Source organism: Microcaecilia unicolor, chromosome 1 (assembly GCF_901765095.1).
Source record: "Microcaecilia unicolor chromosome 1, aMicUni1.1, whole genome shotgun sequence".
Lineage (NCBI taxonomy): Eukaryota > Metazoa > Chordata > Amphibia > Gymnophiona > Siphonopidae > Microcaecilia > Microcaecilia unicolor.
The window spans coordinates 154,049,882-154,070,351 of record NC_044031.1 but is presented as its reverse complement, the minus strand read 5'-3'; the positions used below and the strand labels follow the sequence as shown (position 1 = coordinate 154,070,351).

The 20,470-nt window shown below is 43.4% G+C and overlaps 1 protein-coding gene across 2 annotated transcripts in view; it reads right to left on the bottom strand.

Moving 5' to 3' along the window:
- Positions 1-20,470, bottom strand: part of AHR (aryl hydrocarbon receptor) — a 225,378-nt gene that overhangs the window by 70,972 nt on the left and 133,936 nt on the right. For both annotated transcript variants that reach the window (XM_030201479.1, XM_030201488.1), the window contains exon 5: positions 16,823-16,946. In XM_030201479.1, the coding sequence (XP_030057339.1) occupies positions 16,823-16,946 (124 nt within the window). The remainder of the gene's footprint in view (positions 1-16,822; positions 16,947-20,470) is intronic.

The window sequence follows — 20,470 nt, the reverse complement described above, 5'->3', positions numbered from 1 at the left end:
GACAAGCCCACAAAAATAGCATTACAGTAGTCTATTTGAGATATGAGCAAAGTCTGGGCTACAGATCAAAAGAATTAAAGATCAGATGATCTTATTCTTCTTAGTTTCCTCATTGTAAAAAAAAAAACCTTTTTTGATAAATTGATTTACATGTGGCTCGAATGACAAATAAGAACATAAGTTGCCGTACTGGGACAGACCAAAGGTCTATCAAGCCCAAGGCTTATGGACTTTTCTTTTAGGAAGCTAGCCAAACCTTTTTTTAAACCCTGCTAAGCTAACTGCTTTTACTACATTCTCTGGCAAAGAATTCCAGAGTTCAATCACACATTGAGTGAAGAAATATTTTCTCCGATTCGTTTTAAATTTACTACTGTGTAGCTTCATTACGTGCCCCCTAGACCTAGTATTTTTGGAAAGAGTAAACAAGTGATTCACGTTTACCCGTTCCACTCCACTCATTATTTTATAGACCTCTATCATATCTCCCCTAACAGTCTTTTCTCCAAGCTGAAGAGCCCTAGCCGCTTTAGCCTTTCCTCATAGGGAAGTTGCCCCATCTCTTTTATCATTTTCATCGCCCTTCTCTTCACCTTTTCTAATTTCACTATATCTTTTTTGAGATGCAGTGACCAGAAGTACACACAGTATTCAAGGTGCAGTCACACCATGGAGCAATACAAAGGCATTATAACATCCTCATTTTTGTTTTCCATTCCTTTCCTAATAATACCTAACATTCTATTTGCTTTCTTAGCTGTCACCGCACACTGAGCAGAGGGTTTGAACGTATCATTAACGATGAAACCTAGATCCCTTTCATGGTCGGTGACTTCTAATATGGATCCTTGCATCACGTAACTATAGTTCTAGTTCCTCTTTCCCACATTCATCACTTTGCACTTGTTCATATTAAATGTCATCTTTCATTTGGATGTCCAGTCTCCCAGTCTCGTAAGGTCCTCATCATTTTTCACAGTCCCCTTGCAGTTTGACAACTTTGAATAACTTTGAGTAGTCAGCAAATTAAATTGCTTCACTAGTTACTCCCATCTCTAGTTCACTTATAAATATGTTAAAAAGCAACAGTCCCAGCACAGAGTCCTGGGGAACCTCACTATCTACCCTTCTCCATTGAGAATACTGACCTTTTAACCTACTCTCTGTTTTGTATCTTTTAACCAGTTTTTAATGCACAATAAGACACTACCTCCTATCCCATGACTCTCCAGTTTCCTTTGGAGTCTTTCAAGAGGTACTTTGTCAAATGCCTTTTGAAAATCCAGATACACTAAATCAACTGGCTCACTTTTATTCATGTTTGTTCACCCCTTCAAAAAAATGTAGATTAGTGAGACAAAGATTTCCCTTTGCTAAATCCATGTTGGCTTTCTTTAATTAATTCATGCTTATATGTATAAGCTGTGTAATTTTGTTCTTTATAATAGTCTCTAACATTTTGCCCAGCACCGAAGTCAGGCGCATCGGTCTGTAATTTCCCAGTTCACCTCTGGAACCTTTTTTTTAAAAATCGGCATTACATTGGCCTCCCTCCAATCTTCCAGTACCATGCATGATTTTAATGATTTAATAGGCCTACTTTTTAGAAAAAGCACCACCTGAACATATATGTAATGATAATCATGAGGATCTAATAGTCTTGTAACAATGTATCAAAGAGAGCTACTTTGGAGTCCTTTATAATTTGACCCTAGCAAGATAACCCTAAGACTTCCCACTGCTGATAGACACCAAGATTCTGCCCCATCCTAAGCAAAGGGTTAAACCAAACTGGAATATGTCTGGACAGCTGAAAGTCTCTAGGTGCCCCTCGTACCATCCTAGATCTTTAACGTATGGAGTGTAACAGAGCAAATACCTGATCCTAAAGATCTACACCTAGTGGGAAGTCAATTAAGGTAACTCAAAGGGACCTGGTCCACTAACTGCTGCTCCAAAGATATCCACAGCTTATATGAACAGCTCTGAAATCATTCTATCGTCGCCCTAGCCTGAGCTGCCCAATAGTACATTTCCATATGTGGCACCCCCGAATCTCCATTTTTCCTAGCCAGAAAAAGAATCTTTCTAGTACATCGAGGATGTTCCTCCCTCTAAATGAATTTCAGTAAGACTTTCTCGGTAAAGCTACAGGAAGCACTTGAAAAGGATAAAGAAAACTTGGCAAAATGTTCATTCTAACAGTGGCCACTCTCTCAAACCATGAAAGGGTTAAATCTCTCCACCAAACTAAGTCTGATTTTACAACCCTGAATAACTTCACATAATTAGCCTCAAAAAGCTGTCCATGTTGTGCTATGATCCACACCCCCAAATATTTCATATCCCCCTGTACTCACCAAAGAGGAAAGGATATCTTTAGCAACTGGACCATATCATCTGATAGAGTAAGATTCAAAACTTCAGTTTTCCCATATTTACTTTGAACCTCAACACCCTAGAAAAAAGCCTCCATCTTAGCTACCAATTTTGGGAGGGTCACCACAAGGGAAGGAGTCAAGAAGACATCAACTGCCAAAAGTTTAAATTTAGTTTCTCCCACCCTAACCCCCCCCCAAAAAAAAAAATCTCAAAGCAAAAGGCTCCATAGCAAGAGCAAATAAAAGGGGCGGGGAATAATGGGCAGTTCTGCAGAATTCCCTAGTTAATGGAAACATCCCTGAGTTGTACACATTTACTCTAACGCACTCCTTGAGGATGAATACAAACCACCTAACCACTTCCGAAAAATCCCTCCTACTCCTACCTTAATACTGCATCCATATATTCCTGGTGAACCCTATTAAAGGCCTTCAATACCCATAAGAAAGGACATTAATTAAATTTATGGATATTATTTGCAGCCTGAAGCAAAACATTTCTCAGAATTATCTTGACATAGAAGTCATATAAAGAGATCTCTTAGCCCTCATCCAGAATATTGTTTAAGTCAGCCTGATGAGTTGCAACATTATGGGCATCTTGTGGAATGGATGGCTTATTTTTCAGCCATGGGTCATAAAACTGTCAACCTGAAATCAAAATTGCAGTCATTCTTAAAGCAGAAGCACAGAGAACTCAAATGTGGATGGGTTACTGCAAAGCTGAAGTTACAACTCATGTGTCAAGCACGTGGTAATGAGAAATACTAAAGATTCCTATGTTAAGGGATGAGACTTATGACTAATGAAAATAAACTATGATTAAAGCAGTGGCGTAGCCAGACCTGACATTTTGGGTGGGCCTGGAGCTAATATGGGTGGGCACTATGTATATAGGTATGAGTAGCACTTAATGATGGATTTCTAAGTAGTCTGCCCAACAGCTGCCCTGCATCAATATAAACCACATATATACTTAATAGAAAAATAGATATTGGTAATACAGTTACATTATCCCATATCTTAAACTTGACCAGACATAAGTCTGCAATAATGGCAAACATCTCAATACACATGACAGGATCCTGCAATATAATTACAGCAATAGCATATATCCTTCAAACTTTGCTTTATAACAAATGTCTGATTAAGTAAACGTTGAAGTCTTTTTCACTTCCTCTAGCTCTATTCTATCTCCCTTCTGATGCTGACAAAATAAAATGACCACGGTTTGGTACATATCCTTCAACTTTACATTATAATAAGTATATGTCCTAATTAAGCTGTATTAATCAAACATTTAAAATGTGGTAAATATACCTTTGAAGACTTCTACCTACTATGGAATTTGTCGCATATAGAGAACATAGCTAGAATGTTTCCTCTTATAGCTTTCCATAGGAAAAATGTATTTAAATTCAGGTAGCACCTCAATAATAGCAACACAAAATTCCTTCACCTTCAGGTACTTTGTGAAGTTACAGAAAATCCTGCAAAGAAGCTTCTTGAGTCTATGTTACAAACCTTAACCAATTCTGAATACAAATGCCAATAACAGTACCTTTAAAAAGTCTCATTGGAAAGGCCAGACAAGTCAGACTCCTAGATCCCCCCACACAAACTACATGCTAGCAAAATCTCTCACCTGCTGGTTCACATGCAGAACACAGACCAACCCTCATCAATTAAAGAATTAAGGACCAAAAATCAGAAATTGTCTTGTAGCCTGGCATCAGTCCTTCCCTTCCTTACCCCCCTATCCATCCTTGTAGCCTGGCATCGGCCTTTCCTTTTCCTATCCCACCATCCAGCCCTTCTACTCTACCCCCACTATCCATTCCCATAGCCCAGCATCAGTCCTTCCCTTCCCCACCATTCATCTGATAACTAGGTATCTACCCCACCCCTCCCTGCATGCAGCCTAGCATTAGCCCTGTCCTACCCCCTTACCCATAACTCCCTAGTATGGCATCCCCTCACCCCCACCCAGAAACCTGCCCACATTAAATATAAAGCTTTTAAATAATAATAATATTATTATTATTATTATAACCTGGGCACTGCAGAGATTTTCCCCACCCAAAAACCCACAAACATAAAAAAATACAACTTTTTTTTAAAAACTTGGGCATTGAGCCCACCCCCACCCAAAAACACATTTAAATTTGTTGGTGGGTTTCTGGGTGGGCTCGTCACTGTCTAGGGGGGGGGGGGGGGGAATGGTATATTTAATGATTTTAAAAGTTTTTTCCTCTAGGCAGTGAATAACCCACACCTGCCAAGATGCCCACCACCAGCATTACACTGTACATTTAAAAATATATATTTTACCTGGGCAGCTGGGTCTGAGTTTTCAAAAGTTGTGTACACGTGGTGGCAAGTATCTCAGACAGCTGACTGTGCTGTGCTCTATGTACTGGCTGGGTCCTGTTCCTGTTTGGGCCCACAGAGGAGTTCTGAGGCCATGAGGGCTCAACTAAAGACTGAGTGAGCTCAGCAAAGGCCCAATAACATCTTCTCCAGCCCCTCTAGCGCCACACCACCACTGCTGCCACTGAAGCTGTTGAGCGCTCTGCTGACGGTCAGTAAGGATGCATGTCTTTTTTTGTTGTTGTTACATTTGTATCCCGTGCTTTCCCACTCATAGCAGGCTCAATGTGGCTTATATATTATATACAGGTACTTATTTGTACCTGGGGCAATGGAGGGTTAAGTGACTTGCCCAGAGTAAGGAAGAGGGAGTGATCAATGATATAAAATACAGAAGAAAGGTCAAGGAAAACAATCAAGAGAGGTACGTATAGAGTCATTGAGGGCTACAAGAGTCGTCTCTGTGCTATGTGAGTGACGAAGGTTGGACTGATATGGCTGAAGGGCGTTTGTTCTAGAAGACAGTCAAATTAGGAGAGAACTAGCTTCTCAAGAATTTTAGAAAAGGAAGGGAGATTACAAATGAGGCAGTAAGAGGCACTGGCAGGGAGGAGACTGGGTTTCTTGAGCATGGGATGCACTAAGGCATGTTTCCAGGATGAAAGGACTGCGCCAAGAGAGAGGCTAGCACAGAGAATGGGAATGAGATGTGGAGTAAGTAATGGAAGGAATTGACTAACTGAATGGGTGGGCCAGGGGTCCAGCCGGTGAAGAAGCGAGATTAAGAGAATGCACAGAACAAGATAGTGAGGCTAGTGATGGAAGCTTGAAAGTGCCAGGAGCCACAGAGGGCAGGAGAAGGGGGAGATGGAACAGTTGTAGAAGTGGAGGAAAAAACAGAAGCTGGACATGGAGGTATCTATAAAGGTGGGGGGAGAGACTGATGGAGGACATTTTACTCATCCAGGAATCTGCCAGGGTGGAATGTGGAAGAACAGAGGGATCATAGGATGGGGGGTTGCAAAAGCAGGGGAGAATTGGTGCAGGATACAAAAATCAGCCTGTGTGTAGTTTGCAGAGGCAGAAATGCAGCGATTGAAATACTGATGTTTAGACTTGAAAAGTTCTGAATAGAAGAAGCAGCGTAGTAAGTGAAAGTGATTGCTAGAAGCAGGGGTGGGGTGTTTACGCCAGAAGAATTTAGCACGCTGAATGTGAAGTCGGAGGAGGTGGGGACTGGTGGTGAACCAAGGAGTACGCAGGAAAGAGGAATGAGAGACTGGACCACGGGGGGCATTGCCTTACCCCTCCCCCCGTGCTCCATAGGCCGGCACCACAAGAAGTTCTGCTGCCAGTGCTGCAGCACAACCGGGTGTTCTCCAGCCGAGCTGCAACACTGGCGGCAGAAATTTCCTTGTGGCACCGGTCTAAATGCCGCGGGGAACGGGGATAAGGCAAGGCAGGCATCCTGACTGACGATCGGCGTTGGGGCGCTAGAGAAGCAGAGCACTCAACAGCTTCAGCGGCAGTCGTAGCAGTGGTGGTGCGGCGCTAAAGGGGTTGACTACCTGACCTGCAAATTTGGCTGGTAATTGGTCGCAGCCTCGCAGGTAGTTGAAAATAAATGAAGAGGAAAGCTCCTATTTTTTCATGCTGCGTGTCGACAGCATGTGTGGCTATGAGCAGAGTCAATGAGGCTGGAGCCGTGGCAATTTCCTTAACGGCTCTGCACTCCTCCCACTGCAGCCTAAGACGGAATCGATTGGAGGATCAGGCGAAACTGGGTGGGCCTGGGCCCACCCAGGCCCACCCGTAGCTACGCCCATGGATTAAAGCATGTTGGACTGGTGATAGTAAAAACAATAAAGTTAAAAAATATATGTCTATCTGTTGGCATAAAATGTTGGCATCCATAGTCCAACAGGAGCTCCTTCACTAACGATGGAAAAAGTAAAATCTGAAGAACTGCATCAAGAGTCGCATGATAATTCCTGCATACACCCAGTAGATTTTTCTAGTATAGCAGCTCCCAACCTGTGGGTTCAGAAACCTTAAATGTGGTCATAAAAACAAGAGCATGGGTGTTATGAGAAACAGGGTTGTTCCTCCCCCCACCCCCCAAGACCGCTGGATCTCCACTCAAACTGGCAGTCCATGTACAATCATAGGTTTTCCCTCCACTCCTATCTAGGCTACTAGATTTTTGTCAGACCTAGTGATTATGAAAATCTGTGCCGAGAGTCAGGGTCCTTGAGCACAAGTTCATTCACATGCTCATGTTGACTGCTGCTGTCACTACTGCTGGGGAAGTGTAGGTGAGAGAAGGAGAGAAAGTGGAGGTCTACTATTTCATTTTGTTCAGCATTTGAGGTTATGTAAAAGTGTTAACATTTTGTCAAGCGCTGTTCTAGAAAGTGCTAAAAGAATCCTCTAGAGATGGCAAAAGAAAATCATGATATTCAAAAGTTAGGAAAGAAGAGGGAGGTGAGGCTTACCGGCCTGGGCTGTTGCTGGGAAATTTCAATCTGCCGGATGTAGATTGGAAGGTTCCGTCGGCGGAATCGGAGAGAAGTAGACAGATCGTGGATGATTTCCAAAATGTTTTGCTCAGACAAATGGTGACAGAACCAATGAGGGAGGGAGCGACGCTGGATCTGGTGCTCACAAATGGGGATAGCGTGTCAAATGTCCGAGTGGGTGCCCACCTGGGCGGCAGTGACCATCAAACGGTTTGGTTTGATATGACTGCTGTAGTGGAGGGCAGCCACTCAAAACTCAAAGTCCTGGATTTCAAGCGTGCTGACTTTACCAAAATGGGGGAAGTACAAGAAGTGGAAGGACAGTGGTCCAGGCTGAAAGAAGCTATAAATAGGGCCACAAATAAAAGCAAGAGAAAAAGGAAACCGATATGGTTCTCCAAACAAGTGGCTGAGAAAATAAAGGCTAAAGAGTTGGCGTTCCAGAAATACACAAAAACTCAAGAACAGGAACACGGGAAGGAATACCGGAGGAAACTGAAAGAAGCCAAGAGAGAGATACGTCTGGCGAAAGCACAAGCGGAAGAACTAATGGATAGAAATGTAAGGAGGGGTGACAAAAATTTCTTCAGGTATATTAGTGAAAGAAGAATGACTAAAAAGGGAATTGTGAGACTAAAAGATACTGCGAACCGCTATGTAGATAGTGATGAAGAAAAAGCAAATTTGCTAAATAGATACTTTTGTTCTGTTTTCACAGAAGAAAATCCTGGAGCAGGACCGCGATGGACTGGAAAAAGTACAAATGAAAATGGAGTGGATACAGCATCATTTACAGAAGAGAGTGTGTATGAACAACTTGTAAAGCTAAAGGTGGACAAAGGTGGACAAAGCCATGGGACCGGACGGGATCCACCCCAGGATATTAAGGGAGCTCAGAGAGGTTCTGGCGGGTCCTCTTAAAGATTTGTTTAATAAATCCTTGGAGACGGGAGAGGTTCTGAGGGATTGGAGAATGGCGGAGGTGGTCCCTCTTCACAAAAGTGGTGATAGGGAAATAGCTGGAAACTACAGGCCGGTAAGCCTCACTTCGGTTATTGGAAAAGTAATGGAAGCGATGCTGAAGGAAAGGATAGTGAATTTCCTGGAAGCCAATAAGTTGAAAGATCTGAGACAACATGGTTTTACCAAAGGGAAATCGTGCCAAACGAATCTCATTGAGTTTTTTGATTGGGTGACAGGAGAATTGAATCAGGGACGAGCTATGGACGTAATCTACTTAGATTTCAGCAAAGCTTTTGACACGGTTCCCCACAGGAGGCTTTTAAATAAACTGGATGGGCTGAAGATAGGACCTAAAGTGGTGAACTGGATTAGGAACTGGTTGACAGACAGACACCAGAGGGTGGTGGTGAATGGAGTTAGCTTGGAGGAGGGAAAGGTGAGTAGTGGAGTGCCTCAAGGATTGGTGCTGGGGCCGATTCTGTTCAATATATTTGTGAGTGACCTTGCCGAAGGGTTAAAAGGTAAAGTTTGCCGAGGAAGTGACGTCATCGTCCGAGATGGTCGCTTAGCCACGTTGCTCTGTCTCCCAAAGTCCGTTTGCAGCGATCAAAAGCGATCTTAAGCAGCTCCGAATCAAAAAAAAAAGGGGAGTTCAGTGACTCCTGCACCCCAAGCAGCGAAATCGTCATGAGCAAAGCGGCTTCCACCCGTAAAAAGGACCTTGAAAAGCGGGAGAAAAGCGTGGGTGGAAAAGGTGCACACCGCCATGAATCTCCTGAACGGGCCTCACCATCTGATTCAGATTCAGCCCTATCTATGGCAGAAACCCGCTCTCCACCATCAAAAAAAGGTATCTCCGGCGAGCTCCGCAATTGTTTGTCTAATATACAACATGAGATTAAGAACTCAAAAGATGAGATATTGGAGCGGATGGATACCTTGAGCTCAGAACTGAAGGAGCTGGGGGGCAGGGTGGAGGAGGCCGAGGTTAAGCTGGACGAGCACGCGGAACATCTGAACAGGCATGCAGAACTGATTCAGGGGCTAGAAACACGCAATGCAGACCTCGAATATAAATTGGATGACTTAGAAAACAGAGGCCGCAGGAATAATTTACGCTTTCGTGGAATACCTGAAGGAGGCGAGACTGAATATGTGCCCCGGATTATCCAATCCATATGCAGTATGCTGATGGGAGCTGAAGCCGGTGCGGCACCGGAAGAATTAGAACGGGCGCATCGCGCCTTGGGCCCACGGAAAGCACAGCAAACCAGAGACATAATAGTTCGCTTCCAGAAATATGAAGCTAAAGAAAGAATATTGGCCCGAGCAAGGAACTCAAAAGACATGGAATATGGAGGGGCTAAGGTTTCTGTTTATCAGGATCTTTCTCAGTACACTCTCCAGCAGAGACGGCTGATGAAACCCGCCCTGGACATATTGATTAAAAATCAAAGGCAGTATAGATGGGGATTCCCCTTCTCTTTGAATTTTGAACTACAGGGCATAAAGTGCAGAGCGTTAAATCTGGCAGAAGCATGGGAAGCGTTATTCAAAGGGGGACTGGTGACGCAGCAGATACCACCTGGGACAGTAGCACCAGTAACCAGAGCCAAGCTGCAAAAATGGAAGAGAGTGCCAGAACCCACTAAGCGCGCAGCCTCTAAGCGCTGAAGGGGCATTCGAGATACGATCTGGTAACGAAATATCTGTGCTGCACTAGGAATAGTGCAAGGGACTGGTCCTTATTTCACCGGACTGGTCTAGCGAGTCCACGGACTGTAAGGACATGACTTAAGAAAGTATGTGTATTGTCTACTAGGGACATGTTTGAAGGTTTGGGGTAGGAGGTGTAAGAAAGTATGATTTGTGCAGGAACTCTAAATGTAAGCGAAGATTTAGAGCTGCTTAGGACACCATGGGGGGAGGGGCGGGCGGGGGACTTAACCGGGAGGTGGGTCATTTCTTTCTAATCCCACTTGGAGGATTTAGTCTCTGGGTGGTGTAACAAATTAGGGGAAGGGGAGATATAATGTGGGCAGGGGGGGGAGAACAAAGGGAGGTGGGAGGGGGGTGGGCGGAGGGAATGGCTTGAAAGGAAGGGAGTCCATATGGAAAGTGTATGCAGCTAAGCCTGTAAGGTTAGAATGCTATGTTTATAACTGTATGATTAAGACATGACCACAGACCTAAAGATACTATCCTATAATGTTAAAGGTCTGAATATGCCACAGAAGAGACAGAAACTATTTAAGGAGCTACAACACCATAGTCCCCATATAGTCCTCCTGCAAGAAACACATTTAAGACGAAAGCATGAGAGACTTCTCACTCATCCGGTGTTTCCAGTAGTCCACTGTGCATCCTCCGAGGGCTCAAGGGCAGGGGGGGGTTGCAATACTGATGCATTCATCCCTGGCAATACAGGTTCTAGAGGTAAAAAAAAGATCCGGGGGGGAGAGATATATATTTTTACATATCAAAATAGACCAGGTGGACCTAACTTTGGCATCGATATATGCCCCAAATGTTGGACAGGTGGAGTTTTTTGCGAAGCTGAAACTGGCATTGGCAGCATTTACTAGGGGCACATTGATTGTGGGGGGGGATTTCAACACAGTGATGAACCCTAGTCTCGATCGTTCAGGGCAACATAAGTTAGAGGGTATTAAAGATTCACAGGCGTTGGGTTCTTTCACATACTCCCTGGGCACTCTGGACATTTGGAGACTGACACACATGAAGGATAGGGACTATACATTCTATTCATCACCACATGGAACGTATTCACGTATTGACTACATTTTCTTAGACACAACTCTAGTGGAGTGGGGCCCTACTGCAGCAATAGGCAGTAAAACTCTATCTGATCATGCTCCAGTCTGGGTGGTACTTCCGAAAATAAAGGTAGAATATAAGGATAAGAGATGGACACTTAATACCAGTTTGTTACAGGAAGGGGAGGTGGCAGAGGGGTACAGAGCGGTATTACACGAATACTTGGAGTTTAATAAGGAATCTGGGCCTGATCTCAATGTGGTATGGGACGCTATGAAAGCTGTCACTAGGGGATATTTTTTGAAATTAGCTAGTAAGAGATCTAGAATGTGCAAAGCTCAGATTAGGGGGTGTATGGGCCGTATACACAATCTGGAGGCACAACACAAAGCAAATGGTTCCCGACAGATCTTACAAGAATTGAAAGATCAGAGAATGTTGCTGGATTCCATTTACTCGGAACAGCTGAGCCACTTGCACAATAGACAGCGGTTGGGGTCCTATGAACACACAAATAAGGCTGGTCGCCTTCTGGCCATAAAGCTACGAAGGCAGAAGGTAGATCGTACAATCACACAGATACGCGATGGGGAGGGAGGCCTGATACGTACCTCAGAGGAAATTCGTAAACGTTTTAGGGATTTTTACCAAGCTTTGTATGATCAGGAGATACACCCTGCCGAGGACTCTGTGGAGGAGTACCTGGCGGACAGTGACCTCTCACCATTGACTTTCCAACAGCAGGCCCAACTAGACAGTCCTGTTACACCCTTAGAAATACAGGAAGTTATTCATGGCTTGCCATCTTGTAAGTCCCCAGGTTTGGATGGGCTCCCAAATGAATTCTACAAGATGTTTGCTAAAGAATTGGCACCACTATTAGCAGACTTATTCAATCTGGTAGGAAGGGGGGAGATATTGCCTCAATCTATGAAAGAGGCATGGATAGCGGTCTTGCCTAAGCCGGACAAAGACCACTCTGAATGTGGCTCCTACAGGCCTATTTCAGTATTGAACTCTGATGTCAAAATTTTGGCCAAAGTTTTGGCCAATAGGTTGGCCCCGGTGCTTCCAGTACTAATTCACCCTGATCAGGTGGGCTTTGTTGCGCACCGTAAGGCTATGGATAATATTAGAAGAGTATTAGACCTTATCTATTTGGCTAAGCGAAGCCAGCGGCCATTGTGTCTTCTCAGTTTAGATGCCGAAAAGGCTTTTGACAGGGTACATTGGCCATTTATGTATAAGACACTAGAGGTGTTAGGGTTTGGGAATCGGTTCAGAGGCTGGATACAAGCATTTTATGAATCTCCAAGGGCATGTGTGAGAGTCAATGGGGGCAATTCGGGGCTATTTGCTCTTCACAGAGGAACTCGGCAGGGCTGCCCTTTGTCTCCCTTATTATTCGCAATGGTAATGGAGCCTCTTGCATCTCGGATACGGTCAGAACCGGGTATTTTTGGGTTGGCCATAGAAGGCAGGGCACACAAGTTGGCGCTGTTTGCGGACGACGTTTTGCTGTTCATTACACGACCACTGACATCGTTTCCTAACCTTCTGCGCACTATTGAAGAATATTCAGCGGTGTCTGGGTTTAAGGTCAATATGAACAAATCGGAAGCCCTTAACATTACACTGCCGGCTCTGGACTTGGAATCTTTAAAGACTTCTTTTCCATTTCGGTGGGCTTCTAAGTATATACGATACCTGGGGGTTAATTTGACCTCTGAAACATCGGAACTTTTTCAAGCTAATTACAAAAGACTAGGCCGGGACATTGTGGCAGACCTAGAACGCTGGGGGGACATGGTGTTTTCATGGTTTGGACGGGTAGCAATAGTTAAAATGAACGTGTTGCCTTGTTTGCTCTACCTCTTTCAAGCGCTGCCTGTATTAATGCCCAGACGATATTTAACAACGCTGCAGGATAAAATAATGCGGTTCGTCTGGGCAGGAAAGCGACCACGCTTATCGCGTACTTTACTATATCAAGATAAACGAAAGGGGGGGATGGGGGTCCCTAACCTCATGTGGTACTATAGGGCGGCCCAAGGGAAAGTAGCGATTGAGTGGTACCAAGAATACCCAGACAGGCAATGGGTCCAACTGGAGCAATACTCTTTGGGGCATACACCTCTGGGAGCGTTAATGTGGACCCCTAAACCTTTTAGGGTATTGGGGGTGGGTGAATGTCCTTCCATTGGGGTAACCCTCTACTACTGGGATAGTCTCTTCCCTCAGAAGAAATGCATTCTCACTAGTTTATCTCCAATAGCATATAATCCACTTTTTATGCCTGGAACTACACAGGGGATATTTACTCAATGGTATGCCATAGGTCTAAGGAAGTGGGGCCAAATGTTTGAAGCAGAGCAAATACTCTCATTCCAAAGTTTGCAATCACAATATCCAGAATTGGAGGAAGACACATAACCATACCTCCAGCTGACCCACTTTCTCAAAACAAAGGCAGTGAGAGAGGTCATAAAACGGGAAAGGTCTAGTCTGGAGGATATCTGTGAGGGGACTGAGTCCTCTGGTGGATTGATCAGCCGATTATATAAATGCATTAGTGCACAGGTTCCTCGATACTGCCTCCATAGAAAGAGCTGGAATAGCGAGCTGGGAATGGCCCTGGGGGAAAAGGACTGAGAAAGGATTGAAAAGGGGGCAGGAGGCGTGTCGGTACATGTACCGTTAAAAGAGAATGCAATAAAAGTATTGTTCCGCTGGTACCTCACTCCGGCACGCCTCCAAAGAATATATCCAGCAGGCTCAGGAATGTGTTGGAGAGGATGTGGTCAAAAAGGAACAATGGGACATATGTGGTGGACATGTGGCAAAATTAAAGCGTATTGGAAAACAGTACATGGTAGACTGCAGAGATGGGTAGGAAATACCTTTAGGTGGACTCCAGAAATTTTTCTGTTCTCTGTTAAAGTAGGAGGGTTAACACATAGCCAACAGATTCTGGTGAGACTGGCGACCGGAGTAGCTAGACAGGTCTTGGCTGCTTATTGGAAGCAGAAGGGTGTACCCTCCATTGAGAGATGGATTTCAAAGTTAAAATATGTTTGTGAAATGGAAAGGTTACTAGCAGAACGAAAACGCAAGCTGAATCAATGGCAAGCTGTTTGGGGTACCTTCTTGGAACAATATCCATAATGGAAGGAGAAGGATATCTAGATCCTGTGGACAGGAGAACATTGAGCCATACTCATGCAGGGGGTGGGAGGAGGGATGGGAGGGGGGGAGGCAAGGGGAATTAATACCTCTAAAACTTTAAAAATGTTGAAGTTCAACTGTTCAATATTGTTGTATGCAAAATGATAGTACCATGTATAATGCAGAAAGGAACTGTATTATTTTATTCTTATTGAAAACATTTTGTTAGGATGGAAGGCTGTGTTGCTTTTTGTGTTGAATTTAACATTCAATAAAGACTTCTTGAAATATAAAAAAAAAAAAGGTAAAGTTTGCCTATTTGCGGATGATACTAAGATCTGTAACAGAGTGGACACACCGGAGGGAGTGGAAAACATGAAAAAGGATTTGAAGAAGCTAGAACAATGGTCTAAGGTCTGGCAATTAAAATTCAATTCTCTACTCAACCGGAAGAAAAAAACATATAGACTACCCAAGTCCTCAAATATGAATATTCCACCAAAAAATACTTGGGAAAAATTAAACTAAATAACCATTCATACATATAATCGTTAATATAATTATTTAAATTTTAGATTGTGCTCAGTCCATATCCATTACACCCATAGCGTTCCCAGGGAAAGCATGTGGTAGTATTTAGATGGAACCATCATAGCACAGCCTGTGTTCCACCTCCTCAAAATGTATGCGCACACACCTACTGTTACTTGTAATGCAACTTGCAGTTAATGATGTTTCAAATTTTTAAGAATTAAGAATTTTAAAAATGTGAAACATCATTAACTGCAAGTTGCATTACAAGTAACAGTAGGTGTGTGCGCATACATTTTGAGGAGGTGGAACACAGGCTGTGCTATGATGGTTCCATCTAAATACTACCACATGCTTTCCCTGAGAACGCTATGGGTGTAATGGATATGGACTGAGCACAATCTAAAATTTAAATAATTATATTAACGATTATATGTATGAATGGTTATTTAGTTTAATTTTTCCCAAGTATTTTTTGGTGGAATTAAAATTCAATGCCAAGAAATGCAAAGTGATGCACTTAGGGAATAGAAATCCACGGGAGACGTATGTGTTAGGTGGCGAGAGTCTGATAGGTACGGACGGGGAGAGGGACCTTGGGGTGATAGTATCTGAGGATTTGAAGGCGACGAAACAGTGTGACAAGGCGGTGGCTGTATCTAGAAGGTTGTTGGGCTGCATAGAGAGAGGTGTGACCAGCAGAAGAAAGGGAGTGTTGATGCCCCTGTATAAGTCGTTGGTGAGGCCCCATCTGGAGTATTGTGTTCAGTTTTGGAGGCCGTATCTTGCTAAGGATGTAAAAAGAATTGAAGCGGTGCAAAGAAAAGCTACGAGAATGGTATGGGATTTGCGTAACAAGAAGTATGAGGAGAGACTTGCTGACCTAAACATGTATACCCTGGAGGAAAGGAGAAACAGGGGTGATATGATACAGACGTTCAAATATTTGAAAGGTATTAATCCGCAAATGAACCTTTTCCGGAGATATGAAGGCGGTAGAACGAGAGGACATGAAATGAGATTGAAGGGGGGCAGACTCAAGAAAAATGTCAGGAAGTATTTCTTCACGGAGAGAGTGGTGGATGCTTGGAATGCCCTCCCGCGGGAGGTGGTGGAAATGAAAACGGTAATGGAATTCAAACATGCGTGGGATAAACATAAAGGAATCCTGTTCAGAAGGAAAGGATCCTCAGGAGCTTAACCGAGATTGGATAGCAGAGCCGGTAGTGGGAGGCGGGGCTGGAGGTTGGGAGGCGGGGATAGTGCAGGGCAGACTTATACGGTCTGTGCCAGAGCCAGTGGTGAGAGGCGGGACTGGAGGTTGGGAGGCAGGGATATCGCTGGGCAGACTTATACGGTCTGTGCCAGAGCCGGTGGTGGGAGGCGGGGATAGTGCTGGGCAGACTTATACGGTCTGTGCCAGAGCCGGTGGTTGGGAGGCGGGGCTGGTGGTTGGAAGGCGGGGCTAGTGCTGGGCAGACTTATACGGTCTGTGCCCTGAAGAGCACAGGTACAAATCTAAGTAGGGTATACACAAAAGTAGCACACATGAGTTGTCTTGTTGGGCAGACTGGATGGACCGTGCAGGTCTTTTTCTGCCAGCATCTACTATGTTACTATGTGGTCTTCCAAATAACTCACTATCTTCAAACGGATGTTTATTATTCTTTACTTGCCACACAAGACAGTTCCACTCAGTTGCTTCAAAGTCAACTAGTTTAAAATAACAAAATGTTGTACTGCATAAGCTAAAGACACACTAAATGCAAACTTTGGACTACTAAAGCCATGTTTTCTGCATACACTCTATGCATCACTAAGGAGGGAACACACACAAGACTATACAATTTTGAGAAAATCAGTTAAACAGACACCATTTCAAACCACCTAATAACATTTTGACTTTACTTGTGCCTCCAACCTGGTTCTGACATCTCTCATAGGCATTGACGACACATATAGGTGTTGATTTTGAGGAATGGTCTCTACAATGTATTTTGTACCTGACAGCCCAGTGAACAGAAGTCAAGAATTTCAAATTCAAGTGTCATACTGCAGCACACAAGTTATCCTAATTTAACTCTTAAATTGTTAACATGGGTCTAAGATTCTCACCTTGAGATATTTGTCCAGGATCTGTGTTTTGTGAAGGGTTTAATGCCCAATGAAGTTGACACTGAAATTCTGCTCTGTCTTCTGTATGAATCAGCTCAAAAACACTCTGGTGAATGACATCAGACTACCAACAAAAATATGATATGGAGAAAATCATGAAATATGCTTGAAACTGATAAATTCAGCTTGACAAACACTTATCTAACATCTAGAGTTAGAAAATGTTTATGATTGTAGGCTCACAATTTCCTTAATTCTCACAGTCTAACATTCAACTTTGTCAAACAATGAAATTCACAGGACACAAAGCAAACAAATGTAAATAGATGCCTCAGTTCTGCTGTTCTTATCATAAAAGTTGTCAATTGCTGTGCTGTCAAATCTGATGAAACAATCCTCAACCTAGGCAACAATGAAGAATATGGAGTGTGGGGGACTGAAAATGGGCATTTGGAAAGACTGGATATGAGTCTACAAGTATATTTTGAGAGCACATACAATCCACTGTGAAAGCCTAAGCCAGAAATTCACTGACAAGAGCAAGAGGAACAAAGTATTCATAAGTATTTCAATAATCTATTGTAAGAACATGTACGGTGTTACATTATGTTCAATGTATTTTTTTGTCAAATTGTATATTGTGCCATATGGAAAACTGAAATTTTCTTACCTGGTAATTATGTTAATCTCTTTCCAGTATGGATCACAAGGATACAAGTGACTTCTACTGGTTTGGAAAAATAATGCCAGCTTTCTTAAAAGTTCTCATGATGATTCCTAACTCCCAGAATTACTTTTGCTGTTCCTGCCTGTGCCAGTTTGAACACTTCTCTATTAGCACAAGCATACTGAGAGGAAAAAGAAATAACCAAGACCACTTGGAATGAGCATTAACCCACATTACACCTACACCAAATCCACATTTTCTCACACAGTTATCTATACCAGAGCTGGTTTGGTACAAACTAGAAAGACTAACAGAAAGGGAATCTGCAGTTATGAAATTCCTCTTCTGTTAAGTCTCTGCTAGCTTATACCATATAGAGGACTTAAGTGGTATCCTATTTAGATCGATTAAGCTTATGACTTAAGATTTTGAATCATAACCGATAACTCATAATTGGAACCGTAATTCACCATCATTTAATAATCGGATTATTTTCTCCCTATATCGTATTGTCTAATTTCATTATGTAATCCACGTTCAATATGTGATACCAATTGTATGTAATCCATGTTAAATATGTGTTACCTGACTGTTCACATTACATCACCCATGTTCTATATGTATTACCAATTGTATCTGTATTCTGAAATGGCATAAGTCATGACGGAAAAATTGTAAGCCACATTGAGCATGCAAATAGGTGGGAAAAGGTGGGATACAAATGCAACAAATAAATAAAAATGACAGAATACCCCTTATAAAAAGAAAAAAAAAGGAAGTTTATGGGATACACACTAGAAATAACTCCACACCCACTACAGCTCTCTTACTTTTTCCCCTGTCTTGTTTTGTATACTCTACTCTGTTCTTGTCTCTTTTCTGTGCAGATGATTTCTAAGATTAATTAATTATTTATTGTTTTAATTTATAAATTTTTCACACTAGGAACAGCATTTAACCAACTCTGGAACTATAAGTAAAATCTTAACTCACCATAGGCAGCGTGGCCTTTTGGTGACGGCTGCCACCAACAAATCCACTTTAGGTAAATGTAGATTTTCCAGCTCAGGCATGGAAATGGGTAAAGACTTGACATAGCCGCCGCCCCTCGAAGGGCATTGTCTGTGGTGACCTACTGAGCAGAAATAACTTCTTGCATCATCTCATGCACTGGAGAAGAATGAAGCAGAATTCTAGTGCTCACCATTTTATGATTAGCAGATGCAGATGTAGCAGGATCAGAAGAAGAAATATTAAGAACCTGGGGCAGCTCCTCCTTATGAAACACTCAAAATGTTGTGGGATCATCAGATTCCTCTGTAAATAGGACTGCTCTGAAATGACTCCCTCAGAATGGCAGGGAGACAGGGGAGCAATGGGAAAATTAGGTTCTTACCTTGGTAATTTTCTTTCCTTTAGTCATAGCAGATAAATCCATTACGAGTGGGTTGTGTCCATCAACCAGCAGAGGGAGATAGAGAGCACTGAAAAACCAAAGTGCCTCTTGGCCAGCTAGCTCTGGTCCTGGGGAACTGAGTTCGATTCCAACTTCAGGCACAGGCAGCTCCTTGTGACTCTGGGCAAGTCACTTAACCCTCCATTGCCCCAGGTACAAATAAGTACCTGTATATGTAAGCCGCATTGAGCCTGCCATGAGTGGGAAAGCACGGGGTACAAATGTAACAAAAATAAGTAAAATAACATAAACTTTCCTCACAGCGGATGAACGCCCCAAAACTGGAGCTATAATTCAAAGGAGGGAATTAAATCATTCTCCTGGAGGGAATGAACTCATCCTCCTGTAACTGAACAGAAATCCTGAAGACTGTTTTCCAACTTCTCCCAATGAGGGAACATATCTATAGGAAAAACTGAACATAAAAGTAACATAAATTACATAATGAACCACTGAGGGAGGGCTCATGGATTCATCTGCTATGACTAAAGGAAAGAAAATTACCAAGATAAGAACCTAATTTTCCCTTCCTTGTCATCAAGCAGATAAATCCATTACGAGTGGGATGTATCAAAGCAATCCCTAGATAGGGTGGGAAACAAGCCACACCACGAGCCAGCAATTGTGATCCAAAATGCGCATCTCTCCTGGCAGCCACATCCAGCCTGTAATGTTGGGCAAACGAGAGCTTAGAAGCCCAAGTAGCTGCACTAAATATCTCTTGAAGAGAGAGTGCTCCAGTTTCAGCCCAAGAAAAGGAAATCGCTCTTGTAGAATGTGCCTTAAAGGCTTCAGGCAGAGGCTGGCCAGACAGCAGATATGCTGAAAAGATAGCTTCTTTGAGCCAACGGGCTATAGTGGCCTTAGACGCTGGAGACTCTCTACACGAACCTGACAGAAGAACAAAAGGTCCTGAAGGCATTTGACATGCGCAGATATTGCAACAGAGCCCTTCGCACATCCTGAAGGTGCAACTGCCCATAGGCTTCTGGAAACTCCTCTTTAGAAAAGGAGGGCAGGAAAATAGGCTGGTTTAGGTGAAACGCTGAAACCACCTTAGGCATGAAGGAACGCACCGTATGTACCATTACTCTGGACTCTGAGAATTGCAGAAATGGGTCTCAACAGGACAGCGACTGGAGCTCAGATACCCATCTTGCCGCTGTCACGGCCACCAAAAAAACTGTCTTTAAGATCACATCCTTCTCCGAAGCTCGCCTGTGTGGCTCAAAGGGCGAACACTGAAGGCCCTTTAAAACTAACCCCAGGTTCCAGGCTGGACACGGAGCCCGCACGGGACGATGGAGCCGAAGCAACCGTCTTAAGAAACCGTGTCACATCCGGGCAAGCAGCCAGAGAGAGGCCAGCAACCTTCCCTCGAAAACATGCTAAGGCTGCCACTTGTGAACATGCAGGGAATTATAGGCCAAGCCTTTTTGTAAACCATCCTGCAAAAAGACAGAAGCTCGCATGGGTGTAATCACTTTAGAAGCACACCAAGCCTCAAATTGGCGCCAAATCCTGG